Raw genomic sequence first — 12047 nt, forward strand, 5'->3', positions numbered from 1 at the left:
GAATCCAAATCGAGAGTCTTAATAAAGAAGAAAGAAAGAAAAAAAAAAAAAGAAAAGAATTTTTATTCAACAATCGATTTAAACTCGAGTAGCAAACCCGAAAGAAGGGTCTTGGCAGAACAGACACATAAACCCAAAGTCGCCGCGATAGGCTAAACGGATTAATATTCCTTGTGAATATGTTAATGCAAAAAAAAAAAAAAAAAAAAAAAAAAAAAAAAAAAAAAAAAAAAAACAGGATATAACAAATAATCATAAATAATGGAAAAACCAGATTTCAAATTTTCAATAACAAACTTTATTTCAACAGAGATGGTTTGCATATAGACTAATACGTTAGATTAATATGTATGCACAAAACAATAATAACAACAAAAGTAAAAATTTAAAAAATGTATAAATATATATAACCCGTGAAATAATTCGTAAGTGATTTCCAAATTCAAACTATAATTTAATTTGATTAAAAAAAAATTGATTGTTAATTTAATCTCAATACCTAATAGCAATTTCGGTACCTCAATATGAATCTAAATTCAATTGAATATAACACCAAAAGTCAAAAAGTAATATGTCGACGTAATTGAAAATTTAATAATAATATAATAATTCTGAAGCTAATAAGTCTCGACAATATTTCATCAATTCAAATATTTCGATTCAGAGAATTTCTTTCTTAAATATCAAGTGAAAGTTTCAATGTTGACTCGAAATCTATGGTGCCAATACTTTTGTCACCGACTGTACATCGATCGTTGATTGGTGACATCAAGAACTATCACAGTTAATCATATGAATTTCTTTCCAATCAAATTTATAATATTTATAATACAACACTCGTTACTATAATTATACCTAGTCCTATTATTTTTGACCGTGACTGTACAAACTTGAAATAAACTAGATTTCCAAATGATGTGAAATACTGATTCCACAATTACTAATCTTTATGATAATCAAACGTTTGCACAATGAACCTTCAAATTTAATTGCTCTTTGAAAAGTTTTACTCTTTAGTGCTCGATCTAGAATATCAATGGAAATCATTCATCAGAAGTAAATTTAATATGCACGAATTAACGAGTCTTAATAACGCTTCATAAGTCATAAACATATCCACAAGGAATAATGTCGAACTTCTAACTATTCTTCAAAATAATTCGGATCAATACTCCCGGATTATCATTCCACCAATTTCAAATAACACTCTGGGGAGGATTTAACTAGAATATGAAACAGATCCCTACTATGGCAATTTAAAACAAATCCAATTAGCGTCCTAATCAAAGCGGAAACAACTCTAATCACAACCAGACAAGATTTGTTAACAAAGTGACCCATCTACTACTTAAATTGAAAATTCACTCACCCAAATTTTCCGTCTTCTTGTTACCTTGTTTCACGGTTTTACTATATTGGAATTGGTTTCGTTGACTGACCATCGAGACGAAACTTGAAGCGAACAAACATATTGGTCAAACGGCACTTATTAAGTAGAAACTTTTAAAAGATTCTCGCCAATAATTCAAACTGAAATAGTTTTGGCATACAAAGTATTACTTGCAGTAGCAGTTGAGCTTATTAAGGGAAAGCTTCCTGCATTACAAACAAGCAAGTAACTATCGTTTCTCAAATTCTTTCTTTTCTTTTCGCAGATTTATTGTCCCACAAAAAAATGCAGAATTCGTCCTTTGGGGCAAAAGTGCTACACAAACTAACCAGATAAAACGAAGGCTATCGTAATCAAAACGATTACACTGGTTATTAGAACAACTTCGTAACATATAAGCGGGCACAAAGTTGACCTCCATTGGTTCCCCGCACAACTCCTGCCTCGACTCCTATTCTCCCGTAAAATAAGAAAAGAAGCTTAACAGAAATGCTTGCTTCTGAGAAACTGCAATTAATTTCATAGCACAAAACACTATTTTCCACACTTTTCTTTCCTTTTGCCGTTATGCCCAATATATTCATTGCCCCCGTTCAATCTCACTGTTAAACACAGACACAGACAACGACACCAAGCAACAACTGGTATACGTTTCGTTTCATAACCGTCACCACACATGCAACCATGAGTAAACGATCCGTCCTGGCTGACTAACTAAGAAAGAGTATGCGGGCACAAGGCAGCCGCATAACACGAAGCTTCGAACTATCACGTGACGCGCTAGCAGACATGAATGATTTCCATTTTAGTTCTTAGATACGCGCACTCCTACTCTTTCCTTTCTACTTTTTTTTTTTTTAAAAAAAAAAAGATTAACTGAAAAATACAAAGATTAAATATGTATGGAAATTAGAGCTAACATGTTTTATACAACACTATTACATAATGTCAATATCTATTCCCTTATTATTTCTTATTTATTAACAATCCCTTGCTTCTCATATGTCGTCATTATGGGACGAGTCCATCTAGTCGCAGAGCTGGGGGGTGTCCTCAAGGCGACTCGTTACAAACATCCTAACTTCGCTAGTGCAGTTTACAGAACCCATATTTCTAAACAAAAAGCAGTTCTTCTTGCTTCATCTCTTTTCGAAGATGTAGGCCTTGTTTCTGCTGATTGTAAGGAAGAAGTGATTGATTCAAACAAAGTTCTTAGAGAAAGAAAAAGGTGAAACATTTGCAGAGGAAACTGCATCATCACTTAAGTTAAGTAAAGTGAAAGAGTTATATTTTGAGGGAAAACGTGATGAAACAATGATGATCTGGAAAAAGGACAATCGTATCAATAAATCGTATCGGTTTTTTGCGAGGGAGGTGCACATTGTTCTTGGTCCTGTAACACCTACATCCGGAAAATGAAACGGAATTGCTGAAGCCATCCGAAATTTTATTTTAGAAAATGATATCGATACGTCGGAACTCGTCGTTGTAGGTTGCGATGGAACATACTTTAATACGGGACGGAAGAATGACGTTATAGCCCAACTGAAATACTATCTCAAAAAAGCCTCCTCAAAGATTTGTTTGTCTTTTGCACACAAATGAACTTCCCTTGCGGCACATCATTAAAGAAATTGATGGAAAAAGTGTTGGAGCTACTACGTTCGCAAGACCAATTGGATTGGCGCTACAAGACTGTGAGAACATGCCAGTACAACGGTTTCAGCTTGTGCGATTTTCTTGGACTACCGACTTAAGAGAGGAGAACATAATCTCCGACTAAAAGTATCTTTTCTGCATCTGTGAAGCTGTTTCTCCTCTTTGGTTTTTCTTATTGAAAAAACCATCGTGCGTTGAAGGTGGCAGACACATGTGATCTCTTTCATTTGTTTTCCACTGCATGGGCGACTAGTACAGAAAAATAATCCATCCTGTGTTGAAGAGAAATGCCTGGTTTGCTCACCCAGAAAATCGTATTCTGATAATGATTTCTGATAACAACCCAAATGTGAGGATACTTGGTTGAAGGAGAATTCTAAAAGCACGATCTTTAAGTTCATCTTCTAATGTCACTCGAGAATTTATAGTTCCGGAAATTTGGTCGACGCAGGCAACTATGTCGATATGATTGATTGGTAGAGGCACGAGTTTTTCGCAATGCGCGATAAAATGAAATGCGTCAGAATTAAGCAATTTTCAATTTCTTGACGTTTTATGATATTCTGTTTGTATTTTCATTGGTTTCCGTTGCGCGATAAAACGCGAAATTGGCAGTTTTGCGCGAAATTTCTAACAATACGCGATATAACGCGAAATTTTTAAAAATACGTTTTTATTACTTTAAAAACGCTAGTTTTCCGCTGACAGAACGGTAGAACGTGGCATGAACTGTGCATTTTGGGTGATTAGGATACGAGTATAGGGAACATGTTGCCCGTTAGCTGGATGGGAAGTTCCGAAGTGATGATTGTTTGAAGTTTGTTGTAAATGTACTTACATATGTTTGGTTTCCAACAAGCAATGCCAATTTGAGAGATATTTTTCCAAGTGTGGACTGATGGTAAGTGACAAACATACTACAATGAAGGAGGAAAGTGTGGAAACATGTAACATGCTTATGTTTAGTGCTTAAATGTGTGCCAATGTGTTTTCAGAAGACAGCAAAACCTTCCTACTCATCGTAAGTTTAGTTACTGACTTTCCTCTGTTTGATTTGAAAAAATCAAAATTTTCTATAAATGAAATTGACATTGTCAAATGAAATATTCAGTATATTTTGTTTTTAGGTGATTAATGGTTTATTTTTATAGTGATTATCAATAGAACGAACAATTGTAAAAATGTCATGGAATTCTTTCCCACAAGAGCTACAAAATGCGAAGATTTATTTGGAAAATACGACAAAACGCGAAATATGAAAAACGAAACGCGAAATTTTCAAATCCTTAGTGCGAAAAACTCGTGTCCCTATTGATTGGTCTAAGTGCCAATTATCTGAACTACTATTGACATGACACTTAGGTGTGAAAAAAGTACAAGATAACATTAACTCAGCATCTTATGTGGGAGAAGATATCACTTGCTTCCCTGTTCACACAAAGCAATCGAAAGACATGGAAAAATTGTGACGGAGGCAGCTCCATCAGTGTGTGACAAAGAAGAGTGCCATAGATTTGTTTCGGCAACACTTAAATCTCGTGACCACCTTCCACGATTTTCCACTAGGGCAGAGTACAAAATTACTGCATAGAAAACACAGCAACTAGTTGAACATTGCATAGTAAACCAGTATATGCAATTACGCATGGGTGTCTGGGAGGGCGGAACTCGACCTGCAGTCACCTCCTCGTAATGAGTTCTGAGCTATTCTTTTTTTCTTTTTTGTTTTTCCTTTTTTCTTTTTTAAAAAATAAGCATGCAGACAAAGCATTATAAACCATACAAGTTGTCAAAATGAATAGACTTTATTTTGATCTGAACAAGAAACGTAATAAAGAAATATATACACATTTTGTTTATGTTAAGCGAATTTTCGGCAAAACCTTCGAGCACAGATATTCCTACAGAGATCCTACAATGCCCATTAATATTATTTGTAGCATTGTTTATATCATTTAGAGATAAGGAACATGCAAAATGCCTCACCAAAGATTTTTTTTTGAAACTTTTCACAAAAAAGATAAAAAAAGTTTTCAATTTTCTCAAATTTAGGTCCGATGCGGCACCTCAAACTTTTACCAATCGAGTTCAAATTTTGCACACTTCTTATTAAGCCAACTTCCTAAAAAATTAGCACTGACTACCGTAAGCCAAATATGTTTTTTCAAACCACTCTACTAATAATATGTTTCAAGATCTTTCATACAATTCATAAGCTTGAGCTTCTGACAGATATGATGTAATCAACTGTCACCACATTTTCGTTCAGCAAGAAAAGACCTGAAGTAGTCTAGTCAATGTAATTTTGTAAATATTGTGTAGCTCACTTTTTGAACTTTTGATGTTCTTCATTGTTTTGAAAATATTCACTGAAACTTTAAAAAAAAAAAAAAAAGTTAGGGCGAGCATGCGAAAGAACCTTAAATACTGGAGATATGCACTATAAATGTTAAAACAATAGTTAGTTTAAACACTTTAACTTTTTTTAAAACTTCTTTCTGTTTGGTTTCAGGTACCAAAATTACATAATTAAATTCCAGTTCTTACCATATGAAGCATACAAGGATAAATTTTCAGTAACGCCTAGAGATGTTCTACATCATATGGAAAATAAGTTTCTCAAACACGTGCTGTTGTCAGAATTTCAGAAAATGAGCAAAATGCGAGACTCTGAATTGTAAGTATGACTTCCTTTAGTTATTCGATCAATTATTTTCATGAAAACTAATTTATACATATAAAGTGGATCATTTATCTTGATGTTCCTTTGTAACTTTTAAACTAATAGACAAAAAAACGTTGAAATTTAGCACCGTTGCACATATCCACAGAGTGACGTTGTTTGACATTCTCTGCGATACAACCAGGTTAACAGTGTTCCCAATACAATATAAACTTGTATTTTTTTTTTTTTTTTTTTTTTTTTTCAAATTTAGGCTATCTCACGTTTCAAAGCCAAACGAAACATGCAATACCACACTCGTTATGCAGTGTTACAAACTAAGGACATTACAGTACCACAAATACCCCAATTTTGATGATCTTTAGAGCAGTAATAACGCAAGTGAGACGGACAGGTCAATGCACATCTAAATTACTTTTATGTTTAATACTAATCACGATATGATGGATTTCAAGTGAATGGGAACAAAGTTACAAGAGATTAAAAATTTGACATTTTTCAAAAACATTTATTTCGAAAGCTGCATAGGTAAGTAAGTTATCTAATCACAGAGACGGTTTTCAACGGATATACAGATCATAATGCTGGTTACAGCAACTTGATATCTCAAACCGTTCTGGAGATATGGTAAGCACTGGTAGAGTTTGCAACACTGCTCTAAATTATGTAATTTCGAGAACTTGTAATTACACCTGCTAAAAGCTATAGTTGGTATGTTATAGAAGCAAAGGAAAGCAACAACCGTTTTCAGAAATTCCGACAAAAGTGCCATTTTAAGGAGTTTTTACCATTTTTTCATATCTTGTGGACGGATTGAGGTAGCAAATCGCTGTAATAGCGGCATTATGATCTTTATATCTATTCAAAACGATCTATGTAATTGGATGTGATACTTATCTAAGCACTATTTCTTTTAAATAAGGCCCTTCGAAGAAAATCAAATTTTCAATTCCTTGTTACTTCGTTACTACGTGTTCGAAATAAGTTGTATGATAACCTAGTATTCGACACTAAGGTACTTTAGATACACAGTGCCCCCTATGTCTCATTTGCGTTGTTACTGTTTTACAAGTCCCCAAAATTTTGTTTATGTTTGTGATACTGTAGTGCCCTTAGTTGCAAAATCAGTATCGTGTGAATCCACCACGTGCTGAGATCAGCGCCTCTATACGTCCTGGCATGGAATCAAGAAGGCGCTGAATATCTTCCTAGGGAGTCAGGGAAGTAGTGATACCTGGCGTTCTGCGAAGAAAGTTTGCACATTCCTCACTACATGTGCCTTGGTATTGTTCTGCTGAAATATGACGTCTAGAGTTACCTGTAGTTAGGGCATCACTCCGGGCTCTGAAACCTCACCAATATACCAGATCGCATGTTGCAACCAATGGCGTTCCATACCATCCCACTGGGCGCTTGTCCTCTATGGCGTTCAACAATGCAAGCTGGCACATTGCGCTTACCACGGTAGCGTCGTACGCGTATGCAGCCATCACTGCAGAACAGGTTGAAACGGATCTCATCCGAAAACAGCACATTTTGCCCTTCAGCACACCAGTGACTGTTCGCGTGCCCATATCAGTCTGGTGCGTTTGTGATTTCTGGTCAAGGGGAGCTGTCGCAACGGTAAGCGAGCCAGCATTCCAGCCTTCAGCAAACGATGTCGAACAGTCGACGCAAACATGGCAACACTTATGACACTGATCCAGCGCTGAGTCAACACTGTGGATGCCTCTGTCTGGTCCGTTATGGCCATCGGGACAAAATGTGTCATTCCGTGCTGTGGTCACATTGCATGGTTCAGTGCCTATTCGGCGCTTTGTAGACCCTCTTGTGTCCACTGCTTCCACACATGCATCACTGTCGTCGCAACATGTCCTGTACGAGCAGCAATTTCACGGTACGACAAACCCGCTTCCCGCTGACTCGTCATTCTGCCCCATTCGAACTTCAGCTGCGTATATTGCGCCCTTTGAGGTCAACGAGGTATACTGGCACTTGCCTACGTGTTTCCACTTGTAATCCAATGCATGTCACTATCCACTGCTTCCCTGTGACATGCATTGACCTTGTGTGGTACCACTCTGACCACAGACGAGAGGGCGCTGCCCGTCATACGTGGACGCGTGCGTCTGAAATTTTAATCACTTCTCTCCTACAACATTCTTACGCATATTTGCAAAGTTTGGATTTATTGGGGCCATTCGTTCTGGATTTAGCAATTTTCATAAACGGAAGTGTATATGCATGAAATATTATTTGACGGTGTTAAGGTAAAACGTCGTAAGCCTCATTTCCAACTTTTTTCAGTAGAGCGAAAAAATCAACCTCTAACTTCCATTTACATCCTTGCAAGACACAAGTATAAAAAGTGGTTTATTTGCCTTAATAATACACACAAACTTACAATATTTTTCTCACCTATGGCCTGACTTATAGTGAGATGAATAAGATAAAAATCCACATTTTCAATTTTTTGAGGGTTACGACCTTTTACCTTAACATCATCGATATATTTTGTTATTATTAATATTATCATTATTTAAAAGAAGATCGATGATACCCTCTATCGTTTTTCAGGTTAGCTTCAGATACGATTATCGCTTGTTTTTGTTTTGGTTGCAACTTACGTGTGCTTTTATTTGTTTCAGGGTAAAAATAGAAGAAGGACAAAATAATACGAGATCGATCCCTGATGAAGAATTCGAACAAATGGAAACAAATGAACGAGAGGATTTAACAAACATTGCCGCAAAGAAGGGCGAAGGAGAAACGCACGAAAGTTCAGATGAAGAACCGGAAGTAAGTGTATATATTTGATAAGATACATTACGAGCGAATTCTAATGTAGACGAACTTCTCAGACACTTATTTAATTCTACAACTTTCATTTGAGAATTAAACTCATGTTAATTAAAGCCCCGATTATTCACAGTGCGGATTATTCGCGAGTGCCGCGAATTTATTTTTTTAACGCTGCTGCAGTCGCGCTCAAATATATTTCATAAGTAGTCGCTGTGGACTCACGTTCTGTGCATGCAAATAAGTACTGTATGTTCTAAAACATAAAGATAAATTGTATTGTAAAAATCAATATTTCCAACAATAGTGCACGTTTCGAAGTGCAACTCTACTCTTATAAGCAGAACACGATTGTTGTAAGGTAAACGGGAATCAGGAGAGTGATTTACTGTACTGTACCTATTTTGAACGTTTTATGATGCTTTTTGTACAATAAAACATAGGTTTTATGCTGAAATATTTTTTTTCGTGTGTGCACGTCAATTTTAATTGGTTTCCGGATTACTTGCGATTTTTGCTATCTGCCGTGCCCTTCTCACCTAATTCCATGGATAATCGGTGCATGTTTCGTTTAAGATATGCAACGTTGTTTATTTGTAGTGTTGATCACCTGATATTGAGTTCCCTTCTTTGTTCCGTCAATGCAAAGATTGCTTTATCTGTAATTCCTAATAGTAATAGTAATAGAATAGTCACGAAATACTTAATGACTTGAAGGATGCATATCAATAAAAAAATAAATAAATAATAATAAAATAAAAAAGAAATTACCAAAGCAGCCTTTAGCACTTCAATGCATATGTTTCAGTGACCAATTATAGTCATTCTCAGAGTGTGTTTCGTAGGAAATTACGCTACTTGTAGAACTATACATTTTGAGTAGTTTTCTTCACTGTAGACATGGTGTTAGTGGATTTTGACTTTGTAGAATTCTGCAGAGTTTTAAGGATTGTGCTAACAAATCATCACAGATGTAAAGAAACAAACAAAACAAAACAAAACAAAAAAGTTTCACAACCTATATGGTCAGGAATATTGCAAAAATTCCTCAAAATAGCGAACAAATCACGTATCAAATTACCCTTTATAGGAGAATATAATTTTGAGGAAACCATATCCGCGTTTAAAAATTATTTTTAAGATCCCTCTAGAGCTTCAGTAATCTACGGAATGACATGTTCATCCGTCCATTGCTCCCGTGGCATGACAAGATGGAATAAACTGACTAGCTTAAAATGATCTATGTAATATAGGAGATATAAAGGGGGGTGTCAACCGCAGGTTTGTAAGTCACCTACAAAATACTGGTAAGAAATCAAAGGACTTAAGGTTTTACACTTCAGACTCTTACACTTCACTTTTTACTTATTGATAAAATAAGTTTTCAAATCGTATTAAGTAAGAACAAAGAATTCTATGTTAAATTTGAACAAGAAATAGGACAGCTTCATTAACAATCTTATTAGTGAAAGTTACAATTTAATTTTCGTGATTTTTCTTATTTATTACTAAATTTCGATGTTTGTTTGTTTTGATATATGGTTTAAAAATTTCATCAATATTATTTTAAATGTTTGTGGAGAAAGTAAAATATATACAGAAGAACCTGTTCCAGAGTATAACTGAACAGAAATAGAAATCGCTAGAGAGAAGTTAAAGAAACACATATCCCTGGATGTGGACGAAATTCCTGCAGAGTTAATTTTAGTTGGAGGGGTTACATAAAATCATTGTATTCATCTGGAGCAAGGATGCAGTGCCATATGAGTGAAAGGACTTAATAATTGTTCCAATTTATAAAAAAGGCGACAAAAGAGATTGTTATAATTATCGAGGATCTCTCGTTTGTCAACATCATATAAAATCCTCTCATATGTTCTCTTAGCAAGATTGACCCCATACGAGATAAAATTGTTGGGGATTATCAGTGGGGATTTAGACGAAATCGATCAATTATCGACTAGATATTTACCTTTCGTCAAATATTCGAAAAGGAATGGAATACAATATCTTGGTACATCAATCGTTTATTGATTTTAGTAAGGCCTACGACTCGGTTAGGGGGGAAACATTGTACAACATTCTTACTGAATTCGTTATATCGAACAGCTAGTTAGATTAATTAAGATGTATTTAAATGAGTCTCAGAGCAAAGTTCGAGTACGAAAGTACTTGTCTACGAGCTTTCGTGTCAAGAATGGCCATAAATAATTCATGAATAATTTAGTATACACTGGCATTTAGAATGACATGTTTCAGTATATAACGCACAATCACGCTCGGTCTACTAAAATAATGTCACGAACTTTTGTAATCATATTTAGGATATTAATAGTTGCAGGTGGGCAAGCACCATACTCAGCTTCACATGACTGGTATCAGCATTTAAATTTACGTCATCGTTTTTACTAAGTCATAGTAGAGACTAAATTTCACAAATGTCTGTTTCATATTTGAATAGACGTTTTTTGGTGTCGGATTTCCTGCGGCAAATACTTTATCATCTTTTGGACCTCTATTTATAGATACAGGTGGATCAAAATAAGTGTTACAAGCCAATATCTCGCGAACTATACATCAAATAAGAAAAATGTTAAGAGTCAATGTATAATACAGAGGGGCTTAAAAATGGGTCGAACACGAGGTTCCCCCGCCCCTATTTTTGGGGGAAGGGGGTGTACGTGAAAATTTCAAATGGGAACATAGGTCGAGTGATACCTCGTTTGAAAGAGCTTGAAAAATTGAACAATTTTTGTAGGAAACAATTTTTGATAAGGGGAACCGTTTTCAAAATCGGCCCCAAAAATGGTCCTGTATTAGATAAAATTTCCAGTACTTATAAATCAGAAACGGTTAGTTAGAAAACGATGAAATAAAAAATGAAAAAGTAAAATGCCATAGGAAACGTGGAATGGTGTTGTCGCGATGTACCCAGGGCCCCCAACATGGGGCCCCGGGACCAACTTGAAAATTTCAAATGGGAATATAGGTCGATGATACCTTGTTTGATAAGTCGTGGGAAACCAAACAGCTTAGTACGAAATTTATTTTGATTTCGGGCAAGCCTGTTTCAAAATGGCCGCCGTAAATGGGTCCACGTTCAGATACAAAGTGCAGTGTTCAAATTGAGTGTTACAAGCCAATATCCTGCGAACTATGCATCAAATAAGAAAAGTGTTAAGAGGCAATGTACAATACAGACGGCCTAAATTATAGGTGAAACACGAGGTTCCCCCGCCTCCCATTTTGGAGAGAGAGGTGAACGTAGAATTGACAAATGGCAACATAGGGCGAGCGATACCTTCTTTGATAGATCATGAAATACCAAACAGCTCAGTACAAAAGTTTCGGCGGTCATTTTGAAACATTCTTGCCCGAAATCAAAACAAATTTTGTACTAAGCTGTTTGGTTTTCCACGATCTATCAAACAAGGTATCACTCGACCTATATTCCCATTTGAAATTTTCAAGTTGGTCCCGGGGACCCTAGGGACACCGCAACAACACCATTCCACG

At 35.7% G+C, this 12047-nt stretch overlaps 1 protein-coding gene across 4 annotated transcripts in view; it reads left to right on the forward strand.

Annotated features, from left to right (window-relative positions):
* Positions 1–12047, forward strand: part of LOC145671309 (DNA-directed RNA polymerase I subunit RPA1-like) — a 267751-nt gene that overhangs the window by 203685 nt on the left and 52019 nt on the right. For all 4 annotated transcript variants that reach the window (XR_014128501.1, XM_081740285.1, XM_081740284.1 and 1 more), the window contains 2 exons: positions 5562–5726; positions 8381–8531. Coding sequence is in view for 3 of the 4 variants with exons in the window: in XM_081740285.1 (XP_081596411.1) it covers positions 5562–5726; positions 8381–8531 (316 nt within the window). In the remaining variant the exon portion in view is untranslated. The remainder of the gene's footprint in view (positions 1–5561; positions 5727–8380; positions 8532–12047) is intronic.

The sequence above is a fragment of the Thermobia domestica genome, chromosome 15, assembly GCF_964235325.1.
Source record: "Thermobia domestica chromosome 15, izTheDome1.hap1.1, whole genome shotgun sequence".
In the NCBI taxonomy this organism is placed as follows: Eukaryota; Metazoa; Arthropoda; class Insecta; order Zygentoma; family Lepismatidae; genus Thermobia; species Thermobia domestica.